Here is a 24,975-nt window from a genome sequence, read left to right as displayed (position 1 = left end):
CCCAGTCCCTGGCCTCCAGGACAGGGTCAAAAGTGACTACTACCCCAGGGCAGCTCTTTCACTCCGCTCATCCTCTTATTCAGGGATCTTCTAGTTGGAAAGCACTTTGGAAGTTCATAACTCTCCCTTGGGAGCAAGGCTGAGTTGCAAAGGAAGAGAGAAGCTTTGCTACATTATGGAGCTTAGTGGAAGCCATTCAGGTCTAAAATATGGAGTGACAATACCAAGTATTGACACAGATGTGGTGCAACCAAACTATCATACACTGCTGAGGGAATGTAAATTGTACACTAAAGCTAAACATGCACCTGTCCTGTAACCCAGCAACTTCACTCCTGGTTACATAGTGAAGAGAAATGAGTGCTTATGTCCACCAATGATATGTGTAAGAATGGTCATAGGAGTGTTATTCGTAATAGCCTGAAACTGGAGACAACTCAATGCCAGTCAGCAGGCGAATGGATAAACAAGCTGTGGAGTATTTATACAATGGAATACTGCTCAGCAATAACAAAGAACAGACTATAGCTACATGTAATCAGGGACACATATCAGAGATATAATGCTGAATGAGACAAGTCAGACACAAAAGAGTACCTGTTGTATGACTCTGTTTATATGAACACCAACTTATGGAGATAGAAGTCTAGTCCGTGGTTACCTCTTAGGGACAGTATTGGATGGAAGGGGCAAGAGGGAACCTTACGGGACACTAGAAATATTCTGTCTTTTAATCTGGCTGGTGATTTCATGGGTAGATAGATATACATGTAAAAATTCATGGAGACTAAGCTTAAGATCTGCGTGTCTTAATTACTGTACGTAAAGTTATGCCTGAACACATTTATGTGTATAAACCAAACCCATTGCTGTCAGGTCAATTTTTACTCATAACGACCCTATAGGACACAGTAGAGCTGCCCCATAGGGTTTCCAAGGAGCGCCTGGTAGAGTCGAACTGCAGACATTTTGGTTAGCAGATGAACTCTTAACCACTACACCACCAGGGTTTTATATATATATATATATATATATATATATATATATATATATATATATATATATATATATATATATATATATATTCATGGTCTCCAGCCCTATTAAGGAGCCCTGGTGGTGCAACAGTTAAGCGCTTGGCTGCTAACCAAAAGGCTGGCAATTCTAACTTACCCAGCAGCTCCATGGGGGAAAGACCTGGTGATCTGCTCCTGTAAAAATTACAGCCTAGAAAACCCTAGGGGCAGTTCTACTCTGTCACATGGTTCTGTGAGTCAAAATCAACTCTGCAGCACATACCAACAACAACATAGCCCTGTCGGTCCTGCTGCCCGACCTGCCTACTTGCAGGCTGCTCTTGCCCTTAGAAAAGCATGGTATCCACCTTGACCTTTCATGCCAGGTGCTGGTGGCTGCACCTGAGGGCAAAGGATGGGAACTTTTTGAGCTAGACAAGAATTCCTATGGCCTTTTGGGGCCTCCTTGCTCATCGATGTTTGTACGTGTGGCAGAATTTGCTGTAGGACTTATTTCCGTAGGAATGTTTGCCCAAAAGCAAAATTGTTGGATTAGAGATCTAGAGCTCCCATCTAAGTTCAACTATTGGAGTACCAATATTTCATCAAAACAAAGGGACAGGGAACAGACAAGGTTGGCTTAGGCCACTTTACAATATATGGTAAGTGAGGAAAAGTTAGACTTGGGCTGAGGAGGCGTCAGGACATGTGTTCCAGGCATGCTGAGAACGTCTGCCTCTACGAGCAGCTGATTTCTCAGCTACCCGGTACAAGAAACTAAAAATACATGCTCCACCTAGAAAAAAACTTGGAGATTCTAAGGAATTACACTAAAATGGTAGAAATAGCTATTCCTGGGGACTCAGGAGAAGGGTGATTCTTACTTCCTCCTTGGCTTTTTTTTTTTTTAATTCCCCAAATTAGATAGCAAAGAACAAATTTTATAATCTTTCATGGACCAGCTTAGGCCAGATCTCCTTTGAGATCTTTCTGGACCCTGAAACTTGAGCAAACAGGCCCTCCCTTGGGTCCCCTTGCCTCCTGTGCCTCCTGCCCACCAGAAACCATGAACCTTGCACAGAAAGGGTATTTTGTGTGGCTCCCACCAGTTAGTGACCCCCCCGAAAGACAGAGACTTCTACATCTTCACTGCTGCTGTTTTTTTCATCAGTTGACCTTCTATATCACAAAAAGAGTGAATGCAAAGCAGTAAGGAAGAGGAAGGATCTTAGACACTACATTCTTCAGAAAGGGAGTTAAACTGAAACCAGCCACTTCCAACTGGCCTTACAGGCCCCCCCCCCCAAAAAAAAAAAAAGCAAAGGACATAGGATATTCTTTAAAATAACAACACGACAACCCTTCTGGAATTTAGGGATAATTAACTTTTTCTACTCCATGTAGCCTGTGAGTCCTGCACATTGTAAGAATATTGAAATTGTAGAGGATATTAATATGTGTATATATATTTTCTATCCACCCTCTAGTATCTTCTGTCACCCTTGAAGGGGAAAGGGCAAAGAGGAAGGGCACCCCAAGTGCCGAGGTTGAGTAAGAGTTTCCTCCAGCTCTGGACCAGCAGACACAGACACAGACACACACACACACACACACACACACACACGATACCCTTCCTCCTTGCCGAACAGTAAAGTAGAAATGTCTGCCCCATCTTTTGGAGAAGCCATTTTCCTTTTCTAAAGATCTCCTTCCCTGCCCCAGTTGTGGTAAAGACCAGAACAGCAGCAGCCAACGAGGCCAGAGATGTGCACACTTATTGCCCTACAGATACCCTGGGAGGCGCTGCAGACCTCTGGGGTAGACGAGGCCCCTACACTCCATCCCTCCTCAGTACACACACCCTCAGCCCTCTGGTAGTCTCACCACTGCCCCCCTCTCCTCTCCAAGTCAAAGCACAGAGCCTAGCCAGGTCAGGAGAGCCACTCCGAGAGGCAAGTTCACGCTCAAGTGTTCATGGCAACTAATAAATTAATAGAAGTAGCCAGGCTGACCAGGGTTGTTGGCAAATGTTTTTAATGAGATTTTTAAACTTGGTAGGAAAATGGGACTCTCCACTCCTAGGCAAAGAGCCCTCGCACGCTCCAGCATCACATCATTCTAGATTTGGGTCCTTAGATTTTAATCACAACTTTGGTAAAATTCCCAATGACACTTTCCTTGCTCACCTCAAGGGTTCTGAATGTGTAGGCCCGGGGAGGGTGGAAGTGCTAGATTCTGACCCAGCGCTGCTCTTCTTACTTTGTGATGCTGAGCACCTCTGACCTGTCTCTCCTTATCTCCATTTGCGAAAGAGCTGCTGGGTCCAGAGGATCCACAGAGTTTACCCTGTCTTTGTGAGGCCCTTCCCGGGGAACAGCCGCCTCTGATGATGCTGTCTAGTCTCTCACCCCCTCCCAGCTTCCAAATACAAGGAGCTTCACTCAGGTTCATCCTTTATCCTTCTCTGTCTCCTTGGCCACCCTTCTAATTGCCCTGGTCAGTGTCAGTGGCCATCTTCAGTGCCTCCCCACATTCTGTCATCCACTCTTGCCTTTCTCTTGAACTCCAGGCCCAAGTTCCACCTGCCTGGGAACTGGTTTTGTCCCTACGAACTCTCCCTCTGTTTCAAGCCCAGATGTCCTTTTCTGGAAATGTTGGAGCCCTAGCCACTGAGAGGGCAGCATGGTACAGAACAGGCCACCACAGCCTTGAAATGCTATGGGACATACGAGGAAAGCCTTGGCCAGATCCTTGCCCCAGGATTCTGCTGCCATTGATTAGCTGGCTGACCCTGGAGAAATCTTTTATTAGTCTCGCTGGGTATGCTTCCTCATTTGTAAAATGAAGACTAGGCAAGCTCAAGGATCTCCTCCAGCTCACGAAGGAGCTTGCTCATGTTGCCTCTCTGTGTGTCCATCTATAGAGTGAGAACAAACTCAACAGAAAGAAGGCATGAGCATCCTTGAGTCTTCAATTCAGCAAGCATGGTAAACAAGGGCCAGAGATGTCCAAAGAGCCATCTCTCTCACTTCCTCTTCTCCACCTGAATGTGGAACAAGTGCCCCTGAGGAGCATGGCCACAGAGAAGCTGACATGGGGAGGCACACGGGACTTTCCACAGCTTCCAGAAGGGAAGGTGCTATCTCGGATGACAACAATGTCAGAACCCATCCACATGCCCTTCTCAGGGGTCCAAGAGACAGACAGTATCTGCACCCACTCCACCAAAGAGCCTGCAAAAGCTGGACAACCCCATTTTTAAGTGTCCCTGCCTTTTGGAGGAGGGAGTGGGCTTAGGAATTAAAAAGAGGGGCAGGCCCCCACTGATCACACCAAACACAGCACAGCGACTGCTGCCCATTAGAACATTTATTTCTCGGAGAGAAAATAAGTTTCAGACAGTCATATTATAGTAGGTAAAATTAACTTTTGTATTCTTTACAAGCATAGATTTTTCTCTGTTTATTACCTCTCTTATACCATCTGTTATAAACAATTCTAGAAAGCAAATAAAGTCACTTTCTACAATAAATAGAGCATCGTGTGCTTCACAGCAGACGCGACAGAGACACAAAGGCCCCGTGCCACAGCAGGATCTGAGCCATTTCCCGTTCTAAAAGAGCATTTTTAAAAATGAGACTCAGAGAGAGACTGATTCAGAGACTGAAAAAATAGAGAGGGAGAAAGTGTCAGGGAAGGGCTAGGCAGACATAGAAATAGAGAGAGAGGGTGAACGCCCCAAGATCTTAAAACACAGGTTTAGACACAGGTCACAAAGTCCACAGCTGACCAACTACCTGGGGAGAGGGGGGAAACATTGGCTCCTTTAAATAAATGACACTGTGTGCATTCAAAATACTCAGCCACACAATGGAGGACTCCAATAATGGAAACTATAGGCCTGAATAATTTAGAACAGTATTATACAATTATATACACCATGTCCTTCCCTAGCCATATGCTGTATTGTATTTTTATTATGGTACAAAATCCAAAACCCCATCCTTTATGTTACAGATAATTTTGTTGGATTCCTTTTTAAACTCTGGCTCATGTCCCAAAGGTATAAGAAGTTGTGGTGGTTGGTTGGTTGTATTTTTTTAAAAAGTCGAGTGCGTAAAAATGGCAGTGATCTCCCCAGTGACTTCGTTTTGTCCAAAACTCCCCTATGAAAACGTTTAAAACAATTAAAAAAAAAGGTTAAAAATCAACACGGCAATCAGTGGCCTGCAACCTGGCCCTGCGACTTTGGTGCTTAAGAGGTGAAAAGAAACATCCAGAGAACAGACATCGAAGCCTCTGAAAGTTGTGTTGGTTTCTTAGTCAGCATTCCCCATTCACAGTTGTTCTTTTTTTCTTCTTCCATTTTTGAGACGGTGGCGGTAGGAAGAAGGGTGAAGGGAGAGGGAAGGGGACATGGTTTGAAATAAGAGCGTGGCATTCCCTGGAGTTTGGAGGTGGGAGCAGCAGAGGCTGGGCAGGGCAGAGTGCAGGACAGGATGATGCTGATGGAGGCACCACACCAGCCACGGGGGTGGGGTGAGGCCTAAGGATGCAGGTGCAAAATAACAAAAGCCCCCCAAGGAGAGGATGGGAGGGGCAGGGGCCGACCCAGCTGAAGGACACAGAGGGGCTCCACCCCAAACAGCCCTCAACATCCAGTGGACAGATGGACACTCCCACGAGTGGCCTGGCCTGCAGACGGGAGCCTGCCCACCCAGCCTCAGCCCACCCCTCGGCAAGGCCAGGAGCAGGAGAAGGGGCCTCGCCTGCAGTCCGAGGGGCAAGTGCTCACAGCCCAGCCTCATAGCTGAGGGTCTGCAGCACGTGTGAAGGTCATGGGTGGGTATTATGGGGGGGGGCCTGCTGGGGAGCCACCCTGGGTGGTGTGCCTGCCTCTGTCCTGGGTCCTGAGGAGCCAGGTGAAAGCACCCACCTAGCATGGCAGCTGGCCTCAAGGGGAATGAGACATTAAAGAAAAAGACCACTTTGGGATGGTTTCTGTCAGTTTGGCACAGGAGAAGGTAAGGAAAGGAACATGGGACAGAGAGAGAGACTGAGACAGGGTAGAGTGAGAATGGGTGATGATGGGGGAGAGAAAGGGTGAGCTCGGTGAGGTTCCCCGCGGGACCCTAGCGTATCCACAGCACCTCTGGGATCAGCGTCAGAGCCTTGCCCGCCCTGAGGTGGAGTTAGTTCGGAGTGGGGTGGAGGGGGCCAGGCAGCCCCCTGGGGAGAGCCCAGGCCCCCCTGCCCTCTAGGCCAGGTCCATCTCCTCAGCTGGGCCCAAGACTCAACAGCTATTTCTACTTCTACCTGGTTCTTCAGTGGACTCTCCCCTGAAGGACCTTGAGTGGGAGTTTTTGGCACACAGCAGGCCTGCCAGGAGAGCCATGTGGTTGGTCAAAGCTGGGGCCAGGCCGTTGAGGAGACATAGCCCCAGTCCCTGTCCTGCCATGAGAGAGGGAAGCTGCCGGCCACATGTCTGGCTGAGGCAGGAAGAGGCTTCTCTGTGGCCCACAGGACGGAGGCAGGGCAAGCAGATGCAGGCCAGGCTCTGCCTTCACAGGTAGCTAGAGGTGACGAAGGAGTGGGGCCCCCGGACACGGCTCAGGTGGATCATTGCACGGTCGTAGGCCACCTGCACAGACTTGCGGATGCTGGTCTTGCGGCCTTCCAGCATCTTGAGCTTGTCCACGGTGTCTTCCACACCCAGGGGCAGGACTTTGTCCCTCGGAAGCCACTGCCTGAAATGCAACCACACTAAGAGGCCTGGGCCATGGCAGGTCCCACAAGAGGGCTCTCAGAACCCACCTGCCCAGGACCAGCAAGGCTGGGGGAGGGGACAGGGCAGAGGGAGGTTGCCTGGGACACCCTAGGCAGGAGGCTACCAAGAGCCTGGTGAGTCAGGGCACCAAGCAGGGTGTGCAGGGGGAGAGCAGCATGGGCCCTGCTCTGCACCATGTCCTTCCCTGGAGCCCAGCATTCACTCAGCCTGGAGGGTTGCCAGGGCCCAGGAGCAGCGAGAAGCCCATCTGCCATTCTCTGGGACTGGCTGAGCCATCCTGGAGGGCTCTGGGCCTTGTCCTGCCTGGCGGAAGCAGGAGCTACAGCAAGGAAGCAGGGCCAGTGCCAGAAATTGATGAACTGATCTCTGGTGCGGCCTGCACCTCAGTGTGTGTGTTTTTAAAGCTTCCCAGGTCAATCCAAGGTACAGCTAAGTGCACAGCCTTTGAGCCTGATGTTGATTTGGACCCCAGTTCTGGCTATGAGGAATGGACTGTGAGGGAATTAATAAGGATTTAAAAGAGGATGAAATGAGATCATGTAAATAATGCAATTTGCATAAGGACACAGAGTAAGCACTCAACAAATGGTAGCTCCTATTATTATTATCATCATTATTTTCACTAGCCAGTTCTACCTCCTCATTCTGCAGAAGCAGCGGTGAAAGTACTCTAGTGCTTAGCATGCTGGTGCTAAGAAAAACTTGAAGGTGTTGGTAAACCATGAGCAAGTGATGCCGTTGTAGTGGACACTTCACCGAGTCACCCAGAAACCTCTCGGGACCGAGACATTCCTGAAGCTACTGGGAATGCTGGCAGCTGGCAGGCTCTCAGCTAAGTCCTTCTGGGAATCTGCCTCCATCAAGGGAGCTTCCTGGTCGCTCCCTGGAGCAGCTGGCATTCAGTGACTACTTGATGCGGGCGAAACAAAAGTACAGCCTCAATTCCTGACACCTCCTTGGGCCCATAGCTCGGGAGCTCCCCATAGATCATTTGACACCTATTTCAAGTGCATCACAGTTCAACTCCTTCCTCTGCCCAGTGCTGCGTCCCTCACCACCCACAGGTTTTGATGTAAGAAGTCTTGCCAATTGCAGAGTGTTCCCGAGGAATCTGATCTGTGACGCCCCTCAGTTACCACAACATGGCGACTACAGGCTGGCTGCTTGCAGACAGCGCCTCACCCTTCACCTGGTAGAGGGCTGGAGTGACTGAGTCCACTGCACATGTGTGTACCTTTAGGGCACTTTAGCACTTCAACAGCCTCCCAGTCTGGGCCCCTCAGCCTGCACCTGGTGCAGGCTTTCCCCTGGCAGTAGCACCCACTCACCAGGTGCGCTTGTTGTCAAAGAAGAGGACAAGGAAGAGCTTCTCTCCAGCCTCTGCCTGTCTCTGCTCTCCCAGCTTCAGCACATCCAGCGGGGGGACTGGGATGGGGACACCATTGTGCAGGAGGCCCTCCCGGGGCATCTTGGGATCGATGATCTGGAGGCAGGAAAGGAGGGCACTCAGCAGGGGCTGGCGGGGCAGACAGAGTGCTCTATCTCAGGACTCACTGCTGAGCCACCCCATGCCAAAGCTATGCAGGGACTTGGCCCTGCCCACCACCATGTAATGGAGGGCTGACCTTTTCCAGGACTCCCAGTACCGCAAGGCAGAAATCTTGACTGTTTCCCCAGTTTGTTGTCCTAATCCTCTGGCCCTGCCCAACCTGAGAGGGAGCTTGCTCCACCAATTGTTAGGCCCCAGAGCTGAAACAGACGCAGTGGAAAGCCAGCATGTGGCGTGTGTCAGAACTGAGTGGGGTACTGATGTCTAGGCCAGACAGGCAAACTCCTTCCTCCCAAAGTGCATTAGGGAGAAGAGCGGAGGTCGTTTTTTCCCTGTCAATTTCTCTTTGGGACCTTCACAATTCATCCCAAGTGCTCAAGGGTCCACCAGGCACCATGGTGGTGAAGACAGTTCATCAGCAGGAGGGCGCGTTCCTTCAGTTTTACCTTCCTGTCTGACTACAATTCTTCCAGGTCTGTGGACCAGAGGCGCTTGTAACATCCCCATGGTAAATCAAGGGGCTCCACTTGCCACCAAGATCAGAGAGAAAGCCCAGTGTACAGACAGAAGACTGAGGGCAGAGGGTCACTGGAGAGGGGGAATGGTGTGGTCGGAAAACAAGGACCACTGGAGGATGAATCCTCGAGGCTGCAAGCTCACACAGGCAGAGGCTGGGCCTGTCTTGTTCACGGCTGTGTTTCTAGCGCTCAGCCCCGGCCTAGCTCAGAGCAGGTGCTCAGCAAAATACCTAGCAGCACCAACACTGCAGTAATTCTCCAGCTCCAGGGAGCATTCTGCAAGTTACCAAGGCCCCTGATCATCTTATTTCACCCTCCTGCTGATGCTGGGCAATGTGCGGTGTAGCAATTATTAGCTGACAGAGGAAGATGTCTGGCACAGAAAGAGGATGTAGCAGGCTGAAGCCAGGGCTGGGACTAAAACCAGCTACCTGGACAAGGCTCGGGCCTCTGCTGCCTCCTACACAGCCAGCTTCCAGAGCAGCTGGCAGATGATCTCTGTGAGCTAAGGCCCCAGAGACTTGGAAACTTGCTGAGGAAGCAGCCTCCTCCAGAGACAGAGCAATCTTAATTCCTATGCCCTTCCCCTGGGGGCCTCTTCTCACAATAAGCTATTCTCATCATTTACCTTTGGGTGTCTGCCAGCTTCCCTACATTCCTCTCAGGGTAAGCAGCTGAAAGCAGGTGCTCTGGTTAAGACTTTAAGGAAGAACCATCCCACCCTGCCCCCCAGCTGTGTGATATGCTCAAAACTCTAGCCTCTCAGTCAGTCTGTCCTTTCTGGGAATGGAACTGAAGGTGCTAACAAGAACCACTACATGCACCCTCCTGGGCTTCCTTGGTTATTGGAGCTACTCTGATGTTTCCTCTTCATGAGGCTACCCCGGTCCTACCTTAGGGTTCAGGGTACTCAAAAAATCTCCCCCGAGGGCAAGAGCAAGGTGGATAGGTCTGTCATTTGAGGAAAGCTCTCCTCTCTTTTTAAGAAGACAGTAGCAACTTTGTCCTAAGGTAGTAATGGTCCATTCATTCAATGGAATGTTATGCGGATGCGAAATAACATGAAAAGAAAGCCTGTGATACAATTTAAGACGTTATATAGTAAATGTATACATATACTGTAATTACTAAAGAAAAAACAAGAGAGATGACACAGAATGCTTACAGTGGACACCTTAGCATTGCTTATTTTTCTCTATTTTTCCAAAAATTCTATCATTTGGATACATTACTTTTACACTTAAAAAAAATAAAAGCAAAGACAAAATGAAAGCATTTTTTAAAAAGACAAGCGTTAAAAAAAAGATTAAAAACTGTATATTCACTATAGATATAAGTACATATTTAAGTAAGCATAGGAAAGACTGGGAGAGCGTACACCTCAATAAAAACACAGGTTGCGTTCAGGTGGTGGGGTTTTCAGGTGGTGGTTCAATACCTTTAATACTGAAAAAACCATGTATGATTAAGAAGATAATTAAAAACAGAAACAAAAACGACTAACTGCAGATTGCCTTTTTTTGAGTTCCGAGGTTTAAAAAAAAAAACCCAAACCTGCACAGCCTTGATCATTTCTTCAGTGAGCTAAGCTGCCGGGGTCTCACCTGGGGCAGCCCCAGGCTCAACTTTTTCAGCTGCAGAGATCGCTGTGTGGGGTCCCGCTCCACATAGCTAAGGGGGGAGCCTGGCAGCCACATGGCCTCCAATACTGCCTCCAGCAAGTTGTATAACCTTTTGGGCTATAGTTTCCTTGACTGTCCAAAGAGGATCAGAGTCCCTGCCCTCTTTATCTTAAAAGGATGCCACTAGGATCAAAAGAGCCACAGATGTGAAGGAACGAGAAGCCCAAAGCACTGTGCATGCCAGAGGTAGCGGGTCTGTCACCTTTGGTGACAGATCACCTGGGAAGCTTTTTACACTCATGCCTCCATCTGGTCCCAGACAGTCTAATGTGGTAGTTCTGGGATGGGACCTCGGTGTCTGCATTATTAAAAAAATTTCCCCAGGTCATTCTGATATGCTCCAAAGGCTTAGAATCCAGAGCCGGGTGAACATTACCTCCCCAGTACTGAAAGAGATCCAAGAAATAACAATCAAGGTGGTAAAGATGTGGAAGAAATGGACTTTTAGCTATCCCTGGTGGCGTAGTGGTTATGAGCTACAGCGGCTAACCCAAAAGTCAGCAGTTCAAATCCACCAGGTGCTCCTTGGAAACCCTATGAGGCAGTTATACTCTGTCCTATAGGGTCGCTATGAGTCGGAATCAACTCCACGGCAATGGGTTTGGTGGGAGTGTAAACTAGAACTAACTTTCTGAAGGGCAACCTAGCAATCTGTATCAAAGCTGTAGCATGCTGCGTAGACTTTCCCCAAGAAGATGCCCCTAGAAACTCACTGTAAAGAGATAATCATGGATGTGCACAAAGGTAGAACTACAATGATGTTTATTGCTGGCTGTTTGTCACGGTGAAAAATTCAAAACAATCTAAACGACCAACTAGGGAATGGTTAAATTATGTACACGCATACAACAGAGGACGATGCAGTCATTAAGAGTGATGTTGACGAAGAATGTTTAATGGCATAAGACGCTCATGCTCACGGTATGCTGTTAAGTGAAACGAGGTTAAAAACACTACAGTCTTTCATATATGCAGAGTTATGCACTAAAAAAAGGCTGAATGGATATACACAAGAATAGATGGGACTGTGGATGATTTTTAATTTAGTGGCTCAGAACTCAGGCTTCGGCATCACACATTTTAAGCCCTGGGCTCAAATTTCAACCCTGCCACTCTCAGCTGGTTGACCACAGGTAACAAATCCTCCGTTTTCTTCCCTGTAAAATGGGAATAACTGTACCTTCCTCAGTATTTGAAGGACTTAGCATGACAGAGGTTTACTAAAAGACCTAAGCACTATTAGTAGCTTCGTAAATTCTCTACCATCAGCACATACTACTTTTATGCATAAGCAAATAAATGCTATTTAAACCCTAAGAACCCTAGTCTCTGTACACATAACTTTAGCCCTATTTCAAGTGCCCCAAGCTGGAAGCCTTGCTGGTTTGACCCACCCAGGCTGGGGTAAAACCTCCCTCCCTTCTGTAGCTGAAGGCACCCTGACTCCCACTACACTCTGCTGGCTTGATCCAATCAGATAAGCCCCGGAGGCAAGGCAGGGGCCAGAACCACCCATGGGAGGTAGGAGGGTGGTGTCTGGGGCAGACTCACCAAGGCAGGGTAGGAGGGGTAGCCTCGGCACTTGGCCCACACCAGCTCCAGGGGCTCCAGGTCTCCGCGGTCTTCAAAGGGCATCAGGAGGCTTCTGCCTGGGGGTGGGGGAGGGGAGGAGACAGTGCCCAAAGGGGACTTGGAATGGTGCCCAGAGGCCTGGCTGTGGCCTCCATTATACTGGGGCAGCCCAAGAATGAGTCAACAACATCCCCTCCACCCTTCCTCTCCCCTGCCCTTTCCTTAGGAGAGGTCCTTAGACTAGATCAGGGGTCAGAAACTTTTCCTATAAAGGGCCAGATTTGAAATATTTCAGGTTCTGTGGGCCACAGGGTCTCTCAACTCTACTACTGTATATGAAAGCAGCCTCCATAAACGAATTAGCATGGCTGTGTCCCAATAAAACTTCATTTAGAGACACTGAAATTTGAATTTCATGTAATTTTCACGTTATGAAATATTCTTCTTTTGAATTTTTTTTTCCCCAGTCATGTGAAAGCGTTCTCTGGAAAAACATAACTGCTGCATTACCAAGGCCCCAGGGAGAAGGGTCAAGGGCCAACTTGGGTAAAGCCACTTATTGCTCTCTGGGCCTCTCTAAGCGGGAAGTCCTTATGATGAAGGCTTCCTGAATAAAGGTGCCTGGGAAGGGCATCCCAAGGAAACCATTTGCTAAATGAGTTCTCCTCTGAAAGGACACAGCTGGTCATCTAGGTCACCTGGCTGCAGGGCCAAGCAGGTTTAGGTTGCAGGTCCTTCACATGCCTGCTTTTTTCAGAACCTCAGGTTTGGTGTCCAGCCTGGGGCAGGCACCGCATCTCTTCAGCTTACTTTGTTCTGTACCTACTGCATTAGCAGGCATGAAGGGTGCTTCCCCAACGCTTCTGAACAGAGAGGAACCTCTCTGTCCCTGCCCAAGGAAGTGACCACACTCAGCCAAAGAAAAGGCCCAAACCCCAGACAGTGAAAATTATGTTTCTAAGGAAACATTACTACCCTCATTTATAACTTTTTAAAAATGTACTAAAGTAATAACGAGGCATTCTTTTGTATCTACTGAGGCAACGACAATAACAACAAAAAGATAAAATCTAATACTGAAGAGGTAGGTGCGGGGAAGCTGGTGCAGTCATACGCTGCTGATGAAATTGCAGACCGGTCCAATCCTTTCGGAATGTAATTTGGCGGTATGTACCAAGAGCCATAAAAAAAACAGTATGAACCATCTGTTTTAGTAAACTCCTTCTCTGGGAATTTATTCTAAGAAAAATAACTTTAGAAACAAATGAAAGGATTTTGGACAAAAATATAGGCCACTACATAATGTTAAAAATTGAAAATAACCCAAATGTCTAACAACAGAAGAATGGTTAATTAATTTACAATGCACTGATTGGAAGATATACTGTTGCACTAAAATGAGAAATACGAAGATTATGTGTCAACACGAAAAAGGCGTTTAACACTGAAAAAAGCAGACCATGAAAGTGCGTGTGTTTTGGATTAGCATTTTGTTAAAAATGTCCCTCAAACAAAGAGAAAGGAACACAGTGAAACGAAGACAACTGTGTCAAGGCGACGGGACTGTGAGAGGTCAATCTCCTTTGGCACCATTTTAAACAAAACTATGTAACTTTGTAAAGTAAAAATAAAACATCACCACCAGAAAGCACAAGTATGTGTCAATGTGCTCCCAGTCTTGTGCTAGATGCTGTACAAATTCATCTAGACGTAAGCCCTGCCTTCTGGGAGCTGACAGTCACAGACAGTAATGAAACACGGAAGGCATGCATTCATCAACACACACACAAGAAAGAAACTGATGCTAAGAGAAAATAAAGCAATGGGGAAAGGAAAGAGGGAAAGAGAAGCTCTGAAGCCTGTGTTAGGCAGAAGCTTTAAAGAAAGACTGGGCATCCAGAGAATGCATTAGTCTCCATGACAGCCGGACAGAGGAAGCTCAGAGACCAGCCCACTCTGCCCCTGCTCCACATGAGCACCACCCAAGCCTCTCCTCTTGGCCCTTCCCTGCCCTTTATGTGCTTGGTCCAAGGAAACGAGACCCATGAATTTTACTGTCTGGACCAGCTAGAGGAGAATGTCTTATGAGGAGCAGGCTGAAAGCACTGGATAACATGAAATTACAGGGTTGTGTGTAAGACTCTGGAAACCCCGGTGGTACGGTGGTTAAGTGCTACGGCTGCTAATCAAAAGGTCCGCAGTTCGAATCCACCAGGTGCTCCTTGGAAACTCTATAGGGCAGTTCTACTGTGTCCTATAGGGTCGCTATGAGTCAGAATCGACTCGACAGCAATAGGTTTTTTAACAGGTGTGAGATTCAGCGATACAGGCCATTGTGAGGGCGGTCTGGCAGTACCAATCAAAATTACAAATGCACGCTTCTGTCAATACAGTAATTCCACTTCTACAGATACACTCCCCCTGTATAAAACATGATCTTTGTACAGGGGTGCTCGCTGCAGTACTGATTGTGATAGCTAATGAGTGACAACAATCTAAATGTCCACCTTAAGCAGGTTGGTTAAGTAATTTATGGAACACTAGACAGCCGATTAAAAGAGAAGGCAGAAGATCTCCAAGACACATTATCAATTACCTAAATAAAAGGCGTGGTTTAGGGCAGCATGCGTGTATTAGGCTTCTCTACTCTTTCGCTTATAAATACATACACAATTTGGCTTGAGTATGTGGATTAGCTCTGGAAAACAACAAAAGAAACTAAAAAGTGGTTGTTGTTAGTAACTGCTAACAGGGAGGGGAGTGCTGCTTTTCATTCTATATCCTTTTGTACTTTTTTGGTTTCTGTTACCATGGGCATGTATGACCTACTGAAATTTAAGATGAATTACAAAAAAAAAAAGAGTATGAATGACCTGGGAGGAAGGGCCACCTTTCTGCCCAGTGCCAGAAGGTTTGGAGGAGCTCAGGGACTGGCTGCCTCGTTCTGCATCCCCAACAGGACAGCAGCCTATAGAGCTGACTCTCCCAAAGTTCTGCCCCCACCCCCCGCTCCATCTGAACCCCAATACTCACCTGAACCGCTGTAGTCAGAGTCTCCATTCACACCTTCCAGGAAGGGCACTCGAGACAGGGCTGGCTTCCCACGGCTACGTTTTGGGGGTGTCAGACCACTGCATACAGAGCAAGGAGAGGGGGAGAAATGAGCAATCTTGATGATAAACACACCTACCCCTCTTTTTCCATCTTTGACAGGAGTCAAATGCTGCAAAAAGCCTGCAGGGAGGATGGTTTCTCACCTTCCCCAACTTTACCCATTTAATCTGGAAGGAGTCCCCCTGCCCCCTGTCCAGCAACTCTGGACTTCACCCACAGAGGATGGGCAACCCCAGTCACTTGTCAATCCTTGCAGAGCCCGGACAGCCTGGCCACAAGGAAGGGCCTTCTCACATCTGCCCAGAGTTCTTTACTCCATGGTTCACATTACTTCTTCTTTAGAAACCAATATATTTTTTGAGTACAAAAATCTGCCTCTTTCCCAACAGACATGTCTTACTTCCTTAATCAAAACAGACATTTTTATATTGGAGAAAAAAAAAAAATCCAGTCCTCCCTTCCAAATGGTTTGTGTGTGTGAAGACAGAGGGGAGCTCAGGGAAGAACAGTCTGCTCTGCTCCTGCTCCCTGTTCTCTTGGGTAGGGAGAGATGATATATATATATATATTTATAACTTTTTTCATTTAGAAGCAGACCAGTTTTTTTCTTACATGGATAATGCAAGAAAGTACAAACATATATTGGACAAAGACTGGAAAGTAACAGGCAAACGTGAGAATAGTTATAGCAAAGCAATGGTATAAGTGAGGCCTACCCAGTTATCACATTTTTAACAGTTCTCCAGGTGATACTCCAGGTGATTTAACAGATTCTCCATGTATCACTATGAAGCAACGCCTCCAGGCAACAATGATGAGGCTAGGGCTTGTTTCCTTTCAAACTCCTTTTAATATTGTTAGGTGCCTCAAGTCGATCTCAGCTCATAGCGACAGCACGTGACTGAGCAGACCTGCCCCATAGGGTTTTCTAGACTGTAATCTTTACAGGAGCAGATCTCCAGGTCTTTCTCCCTCAGAGCTGCTGGATGGGTTTGAACTACCAACCTTTCAGTTAGCAGCCTGGCACTTAATTGTTGCTACACCAGGGCTCCTTATTTTCGTATTACTGCTACGGAATTTTCTCTACTAAAAAGAATGCTTAAAAAATAGGTTCGACAGATCTGCAGAAGAGAAGGAATGCTTAAGAAGCCCTTAGGATAGGAAGAGGCTGGGGTTAGGACTAGCTACAGAGGAGGGTACTCCTGTTTTACTGAATCATAACTGCCTTAACATGATCATAGACAGAAAACCTTGCTTCATCAGACCCCAATGAATCATAATCCTTCAGTAACCAGTAGTTGGGTTGGGAGTTTTTTTTTCCAACTAGTGAAAATTAGGACCTGTTTGAGAAAACACAGAAACAAAAGACGGCCAGCCCACATTCAGGATGTAGCTCCCACTCACCCTACAAAAATTTGTCACTGGGCTTCGATTCTCTGAGGCCTTGCACAAGTATTTTTGTTAGGAAAGCCTCTCAAAGTTCACATAGTGGATTTGGGGAGACATCCTCAAAAGAGAGAGAAGAGAGCACAGCAAAGTGCCCTGAACACTGGCACCAGACCACCTGGGTTCAAAACCTGGCTTTTCTACTCTAGCTCTGTGATTGTGAGCAAGTCATTTAGCCTCTCCCAGGCTTTTGTTCTCCAGGTGCTCTTGTGAGGATTTACTGAATTAATATACATGAGGCACTTAGTACAGCACACACCAAGTACTCAGTAAAAGGCAGCTGTAATTATTATTATATATGAATGGAAGTAAATCTCAATGTCTCACATTAAGTAGTACAAACTACTATTATTGTTCTATGGGATGAGGAGCTCTGAGAAGGATGAGCTTAATAAAATAGGATGAAACACCACAACTAGGTCTGCGTGTGTTCTGATTTGCAGGAAAAAGCACAAGCGGGCAGATCATGGCCTGAGCAGCCCTCTCTCCAAGTCGCCCAGGCCCAACAGGCAACTCAATCTATAATTACTTTGTTTACTGGTTTAATGTCCACCCCCGCCCCTCCAGAGATAAGCTCCATAAAAACAGACACTACATCAGTGTTCAGAGCAGTACCTGACACACAGTAGGTGCTCAGTTATTAATAGTTGAATGAGTGACCCATAGAAAAGGGGTTCTGCCCCAATCTGCTTAGAAAATAATCAGAAAAGATCAACCAAAGGGCAGGTGAGGATGGGGAGTTAAGGGACCGGAAGTTCCTTCAAATCCTAGGATTCTACAATTCCAGTCTAATTAATAGGTAACACCTTCCTTTATTTATTTATTATCCTTATTACCACAGTGTAGTTAAAAAAAAAAAAAAAAACCCATGCAGTTGGAAGCCCTCAATCTCCTATTTTAAACACAAATTCCACTGAGAACCCTGAGTTAAAGAGGAAATGCCTTCCAAGGGCATTATTCCTACACAGAGCAGAGACCTATTGGTTTCTGTGGCACCGGACTGGAGATTCACAGAAATGGAGACGCACCGCCTGAATCAACAGGCTGGCCACAGCCTGGCCTGGCTTGCTTCCCGTGGCCCACAGCTGCGAAGAGTGGCCTTCACGGAGGGAGGGATCAACACAACCTTCTCCTTTAGTCAAAGCCTAAGAGAGGACAGTTTGATAATTCCACCCTCCCCTACCCCCATTTGATCTGGGCTTCCAGGCACTGTATCTTTGAAGGGAGTCAGGAACCCAAGACCGGGCTACAAGCATCTTACCCTGGAATCTTTATCTCTTCCCTATGCCTGGTAACTGTTTTCTTTCCCATCCACTACTCCTATAGCTCTGGAGGCCACAGCAGGGAGGAAGAAAGCGAGGGCAACTTTAAGGTGTGGTAGGGAGGACAAACAATCTCAAAGGAACCACTGAAAGCTGGGTCCTACCACAGTGGGGGCGAGGCCAGGCCTGAGAGGTAGCTCAGGGGCTCCTGTAGTAGTTCCACCAGGAGCCCAGCAGCCTGGGTAGAGTGAAGGCTTAACAGAACACATACCCCAACTAAAGAGCCCATCCTTCTTTGGAAACACAGACAGATGTCATCTTTTGGTGCTGCCCTGGGACCTTTCCTCCCCTACTCTGCACCCAGGATCCATTCAGCAGCCATGTGGAAGGGCCCTGGGGTCTGCCTTCGGGACAAGTCATTTTCCCACTCCCTGCTGTCTTGCAGAGCACGAACACAGAGCAGGAGGCTTCATGAACTCTTGGGCTTGGAAAAACATTAAAGTTATGGTCTCCAAAATTCTCCCTTCAGGTAGAATGAGAAACAAAACGAAATCCATTCCTTCCCAACTCAAGAGTGGTAGAAGAGCCAGGGACCTCTTTGGCGTAACACGTACTTCCAAATTTCCTATGCGCTCATTTTTTATTCTCACACCACCCCTCTAAAGAGGCCGTTGCTATGATGCACCAAAGGGAGAAGCAGTGTGGGGGAGCTGGCTCCAACGTTAACCTTACCAGGCAACATGCAATTCAGCTATCCCACCTTCTAGAACCCAAACTCAGCTCCATTAACCCTGTAAAGCGTCAGCACCACTCCTCTGCACCCCTTCGGATCAGGCCTGAGAGAGTCAAGGGTCACCGTGTTTCCTGGGAGCTCCCAGAGTTACAGACAAGAGGCCTCAGGAAATAGCAGGGGTGGGGAAGGGAAAAACGGAGATAAGCAGAAAGAGGTTTGATTTACAGCTAAGCAAAGAATAAAGACAGGGATGGAGGGGTTAGCGACAAGGCTCTGGGGACAATGTAAGTGGTCTTACCTGCACGCTTCAAATGTCAGTCCGCCACTGAGACCCAAACTACATTCTGAGTCAGACCCGCTTTCGGTGTGTTTTCCAAAGCCATTGGTCACGCCTGCCAAGGACACACAGAGTGAGCCTGAGTGCAGAAAGCTCCCTTCCCCTGACACATACTGCAGGGTGCAGAAGCTGCTTCGGGAGTTCAGGGAGACAGGGGTGCAGAGGACGGCTGCTCCTTCCCCTATGGGAACTGAGTCTTGGGTGGTTGAGAAAACATGATAAAGACTGCTGATTTGGGGGAAAGCACTGTTGGCTGGGGCAGTGAGCAGACACCACATTTTCCTTCCCACCCTTCTGGTTTCACTTTAAAGAAAACATACCTCAACTCTGGCTACTGTCATTTGGCTACAAAGGGAAATACCAAGACCTCCCTACCTTGGCTGGCTCACGTGGCCCTGGATCTGCTTCTAATTTCAAGCCTCAATTATCAGGGAGTTTCCTCTGACTCTCGGGGAGCCCACCCGTCTTGCCTCTTCAGATAAACACTCACACCCCCTATTATACAGCTGGCAACAGCCAGATTCATTCTTTTGGGATGGAGTCAGGAGCGGCTGGGGCAGGATAAGGGCTCTGTGTCAGCTACACCCTCAGATATCTAGCAGAACTAGTTAAAACTGGAGGTGGGGAAGCTTTTCAGCAAAACTAAAACAGATCAGACCTTCCTGGGGTGGGGAGTCAGAATTCCCTGGGTCCTAGGCTGGGTTCTGAAATAGTCTATAACCCAGGGCAGGTCCCTTTTCCTCTTTAAGCCTTGGCTTCCCCTTTTGTGAAGACAGTAAAAATAATACCTTCTTACTTATGGAGGGTGCTATGAAGTATGAATGAGAGAAGGTCTGTTTATAGCAGGGACCCCTTCAGAGGCAAATGAAGACTGTCTGATCAGCCCAGGGACACGACCCTCGTGAAGGTTTCCACTCTCTTCCCCATTTACCCAATTCCTAACCACACTCCAGAGTCCTACATGTCTGACAGCTGAGCGAAGACGGTGTGGTGACGTGCCAGGCACTCAACAACTGTAAAAGTCACAGACACCTTGGCAACAAAACCAGGGCTTCCAATTGGTTCATTCCGGTTTCACCCCCTGCTGAGAATTTGCATACCCACCCCTGATATAATGAATGAGAATCTACATTTTAACAAGATCCCCAGGTGATTCATACGTATAACTTCCTGGGAACTTGTTAGAAATGCATATTCTTAGCAGGGGGTCAAACAGTTGTGAACTGGTTTGAAGCCATAAACCCTAGGTAGAAGTCACACCTAAAGAGCAGGTGTTTGGGCCAAGATGTCTAGACTCTGGCCTGGCTCTGCCTCTAACATTTATGGTTTCGATTTAAGTCACTGAAGCCAGCTGTGCCTCGGGTGCCTCATCTGTAAAGGATTAGCACATGTTTTTGTGAAAGTCAACTAAGGTTGCACAGATGTATTCCCCGGTGCCAGGCAGCTGGGACAGTGGGGGAGGAACAGATTCCAGCAGGAGCTCCAATAGTGGGTCCCCTCAGGTTGGACAGGCCTAATGTCTAGGCCTGTTTCCCAATAGCAAGACTTTCCATTTTTAGCACAGTGTTTTTAGTGCTGTTTGGTTGAGCCTGATACAGCCGAGAGGATGACAACAATGGTAACTGCTACCATTTACCGCTATACGTCAAGCGATTTCTAGTCCTTAGAACTCTACAAAGTAGTATCACCATCACTAGGCCCATATCAGTGATAAGGAAACTGAGAATCTCAGACAGGTTAGCTAACCTGCCCCAGGATACAGAGTTGAGAAGACTGAGCTTTGAATTCAGCTCTGCCCAACTCCAGGCCTCAAGTTCTTCTTGCCTCTCTATTTCAAACTATTGTTCTAATACAGAGAAACTTGGCCCAGAAGGAAGGGAAGGTATTGTTGGAAATACAGCGTTAGGCAGGAAGACAGAAAAGCAGAGAGAAGCAAGTGCTGGTCTCACAGGCCAAAGCCACCATATAAATGGACATAAAGAGACACAAGGAGCACAAGCCAAGAGCAGCCCCCTCCCCTCTAAGCAAGCTGGCCTTCTCCTTCCCACCAAGATGACACTACTCTGTCCAGCATTCAAGAGTCTCCAATCTGGGCCCACCTCACTCACCCAGTGTTGGTTCCTGAGGTTCTGGGTAGCCCCTCTCCTCACTGTTCCCCACGAAGACTCTCTTTCCTCCTTCTGTTTACACACACCCAGGCCGGAGTTCTTCGCCTCATCTATCTTTTTCCATTCTTTCCCCATCCCTCAGGGCCAGCCTAGGAGCCACCTTCTCATGAAACCTTCCCAATTTCTCCAATTCATATTCCCTGAATGCTCCCAGCAGGGCTACCTGTCACCTGACACACAGCCACACACTGTCCAGCACTGGGATTGCTCTGCATCTTGGGAGACCATCCAGTCTCCCCCTTGGACTGTGGATTCTTCTGGAGCTGGAACTGAATCTGACTTATTTTATTACACCGATGTGACCAGCTCATGCTGGCCATATAGTAAGGCCTCTTTAAAAGATGGAGCCCCCATACCTACCTCTGTGACCTCATCTCCTGCCGCCCCCTGGCTCACTTGGCTGCAGGCACATAGGTCCCCTTGCTGTTCCTCAGACATGCAGGCATGCTCTCACCTCCAGGGCCTGTGCATTTGCTAGTTTATCTTTTTGGTACATTCCTCCCACAGATACCCAAATGGCTCTCCTTCAACATCTTTGGATCTCTACTCAAATGTTACCTCCTCAGAAGGCTTCTCTGTCTACCCTATCTAATACCATAATCTCTTCCACCCAAGCACTCCCTATTCCCCTTCACTGCTTGATTTTCCTCCATAGCTGCTAATACAGGACACAATTTACTCACTTGCTTAGTCTGTCTCTTCCATAAGAGAGATTTTTGTCTATTTTGTTCATTGATTTTTTTCCCCAGTGCTTAGAATAGTGCCTGATAATACAGTAGGTGCTCAATAAGTATTTGATGAATTAACTGAGTCATTTTACCATACACAGCTCTGTATCCCCCACAGGGCCAAAGAAAGCCCCAGATACACATCTAGCTCTCTGAAAATACTTGCTCATAGCCTGTTTCCCAGGTCACTACTTATGCGCTAGGCCCAACTGGGAGCTATGAAAGCCCTCTATGCTACTAATGGAGTCCACAGGGGCCATTAGGTAGCTGGCTGATGGAGGAGGTGCTGATGGGCAAGGCAAAGCAGGAAGCAGATGAGAAGCAGCTAGAGAAGTTGCAGGTGGGGTCACCTGTCTCTTCCTCCTGCTGGGGGGACCTTTCCCCTTCGCTGTCACTACAGCTCCTACTCCGTGGCCGCTTCCGAGAGTGCCGCTCATCCTCAGTGCTGGCGGGAGAGGCAGGAGAACCCACCACACCATGGTCCTCGCCATTCTCCAGGGCCCTGTCTGGGCTTCTCTGCAGCTTGACCCCATTCTTGGCCTTTTTGAAGAGGACTGATGTACGGCGGCCCACGCCACTGAGTGGGGCACCAGAGGGGGTGTCGGGGGCCGTGATGGACAGTCTGTTGAGGCCATTGTCACTAAGCAGGCGTTGCAAGGGCTCGCTCCCTAGCTGCAGAGGTGATTTTTCCAAGAGCTCATCTTCTTCCACCTTTCTGGGCTTTAGGAACCGGCTTGGAGGTTTGCTATCATTGATGGGTTTCAGAGTAGGGGGGTCTGGGGGAGATTCCTGCTCAGACAAGGACGGTGCAGGCCCAGTGGGTTCCAGGGTTGGTGGGGGAGGAAGTTTGGAGTCATCTGTTAGAGAAAAAGAGAACCTGCTTGAACATTTTAGAAAGAGTCTGCCCCTACAAATCAGATACCGACACTGAAAACCAAGGACTAAACGCATAGGCTGTCATAAGGCTTGAGATATGTTCCAGGTCTAGGGCCTGAGGTGAAGACAAGTAGGACTAAGTTCCACCTCATCAGTAGTTCTCAACTCTGACCATTAGAATCGCCTAGGAAGCTTTTAAAAAATTCCAGTGCCTAGGCCTCATCACAGACTAAGTGGAACCAAATCTCAAAGGGAGGGGTATTTTTTTAAAAGCTCTCCAAATAAGTCTAATGCAGTAAAGGTTGCAAACCATTGCTCTACATCCAAGAAAGGCACCTGCTTTATCAATACTTAGCTCAGGCTCAGCTTTGCAGAGTACGGGTCTGCAACTCTCATTAGACTTATGAGTTTTTTCATTTGTCCATCTATTTCGTCTCACATCATCCAAGTGACAGCAAGTGGGGAAGGCAGAATGAGTAAGTTTACAAATGTGGAAAACTGAGGCCAAGTAAGTTAAAACAGTGATTTTCAGACATGTCCGCTTGCCTACCACCTTGGAACTTTCAGAAATAGAGGCTTCCAAACCACAGCCCAGACCTCCCAAGTCTGAATCTCTGTGAGGTGAGGCCTAGAGCTTTTTTTTCTAAACCCTCTGGATGATGCTGTTGCAGCCAGTCCACTGGGCATGACTTTGCACTGCCAGGGTCCAGGGGTGGGAATACAGGTGGTATGCTGGCCGCCATGTGGGAGGCCAAGAGGATCACAGTGCACTCAAAGTCCTCCAATGCCAAGTGCAATCTCTTAACCATTTTTCCTTTCTCTGTCAGCCAAAAATAAATGGGCTATTTGGACCCCTAACCTCTGGAGATAACTCCCAATCTTTTGGACTGTGTAGATGACAGGCCCTCCCAAGCCGCACGCTCAGACCCAAGGGCAGGTATGAGAGAGGTAATTCTGTCCTCAATGAGTGGGTTAAAGCTGGAAGCAGCTCAGCTCATAAGGCCCCTGGGTCTCTGACACGACCACTTACCCAGCTATCTTTTGCAGTCTGGCCTTTCTTCTTGGAATGGGCCTGCAGACTCAGGCAGCCAGGGTCCAAACTATGAAGCAGCTTAAGATCCCAGGCCACCCTTCTCTGCTATCCCCCTACACCCCACAAAAGCTGCTCCAAGAGCCTTTCTACAAGATGGTATAAAGCAGGCTGATATTTAACTAATATGCACATTATGGCCACAACAGGTGCAAAATATTGAAATAATTCTTTACTAGTTAGTAAACAACTGCTGGCCCCCAGCACCTGAGACTCCTTGAACATTCTCATAATCCAGCAACTAAACATCCACATCAGGGACCCTCGGGAGCCCACTCCAATACAACCAAAACAAGTTGCCGCGGAGTCAACTCTGACTTATGGGGACCCTATGTATATCAGAGCAGAACTGTGCTCCATAGAGTTTTCAATAGCTGACTTTTGGGAAATAGATTGCCAGGCCTTTCTTCCATGGCACCTCTAGGTAGACCCAAACCCCCAACCTTTTGGTAGCAGTTGAAAGTGTTAACCATTTACACACCTCAGGGAATCCTCCAATACAACAGCTAATATCTATTCTGATTGATAAATGTTTAGCCTCTAATGATTATTAAATATTTTGAATATCATCCCTGGATATACACTGAAGTATTACCCCTCCCAAGGGCTTTTGCTTGCCCAAAGGGTCAGAACCTAAAATGGTGGAAGGATGCTCCCATTTGGATTCAGGTTGGCCCTTAACGCCTCACTCCTCCCAGCACCCTGCCTGTTCGTGACTCTCTCTCACCTCTGTCCCCATCGTCTTCTGCCTCTTCCTGCAGGGCCTGCTCCAGCATGGCGGCATCCCCCCGGGGCCCTGCTGGCAGCTCCCCATTGGGCATAGTCTTGTTCAGTGATGGCAGCGGTGGTGGTGGCTGTGCCAGCTTCTGCCGGAGGGCGTTGATTTCCCGGTGCAGCAGGCGGACACGGCGGGTCCGGGCCCCACTAGACCGCATGGCACTCACCAGGTCCAGTTTCTCCAGCAGCTCCTTCAGCTGTACCTCCGAGGACAAATGGGCCCGGTTCTCTGGGATGAGGATGTTGTCCACTGCCAGGGAGAAGGGAGGACAGAAGGGGCTGAAGGACCTGCCCAGTCCCAGGCAAGGGGAAGGGGTCG

General features: G+C 48.0%; 1 protein-coding gene across 1 annotated transcript in view; it reads right to left on the bottom strand.

Annotated features, from left to right (window-relative positions):
* Positions 1-4,352: 4,352 nt before the first annotated feature.
* The window catches only part of BRPF3 (bromodomain and PHD finger containing 3), a 35,522-nt gene continuing 14,899 nt past the window's right edge, over positions 4,353-24,975 (bottom strand). The window contains exons 7-13 of the mRNA XM_049890650.1: positions 24,607-24,906; positions 22,264-22,770; positions 18,979-19,072; positions 15,159-15,256; positions 12,105-12,202; positions 8,133-8,287; positions 4,353-6,763 (exon numbers count right to left, since the gene is read on the bottom strand). Coding sequence (XP_049746607.1) covers positions 6,580-6,763; positions 8,133-8,287; positions 12,105-12,202; positions 15,159-15,256; positions 18,979-19,072; positions 22,264-22,770; positions 24,607-24,906 — 1,436 coding nt within the window. The 3' untranslated portion in view covers positions 4,353-6,579. The remainder of the gene's footprint in view (positions 6,764-8,132; positions 8,288-12,104; positions 12,203-15,158; positions 15,257-18,978; positions 19,073-22,263; positions 22,771-24,606; positions 24,907-24,975) is intronic.

This window comes from Elephas maximus, chromosome 1 (assembly GCF_024166365.1).
Source record: "Elephas maximus indicus isolate mEleMax1 chromosome 1, mEleMax1 primary haplotype, whole genome shotgun sequence".
Classification (NCBI taxonomy): Eukaryota; Metazoa; Chordata; class Mammalia; order Proboscidea; family Elephantidae; genus Elephas; species Elephas maximus.
The sequence above is the reverse complement of the archived record's forward strand: the minus strand, read 5'-3'. Positions and strand labels throughout refer to the sequence as shown.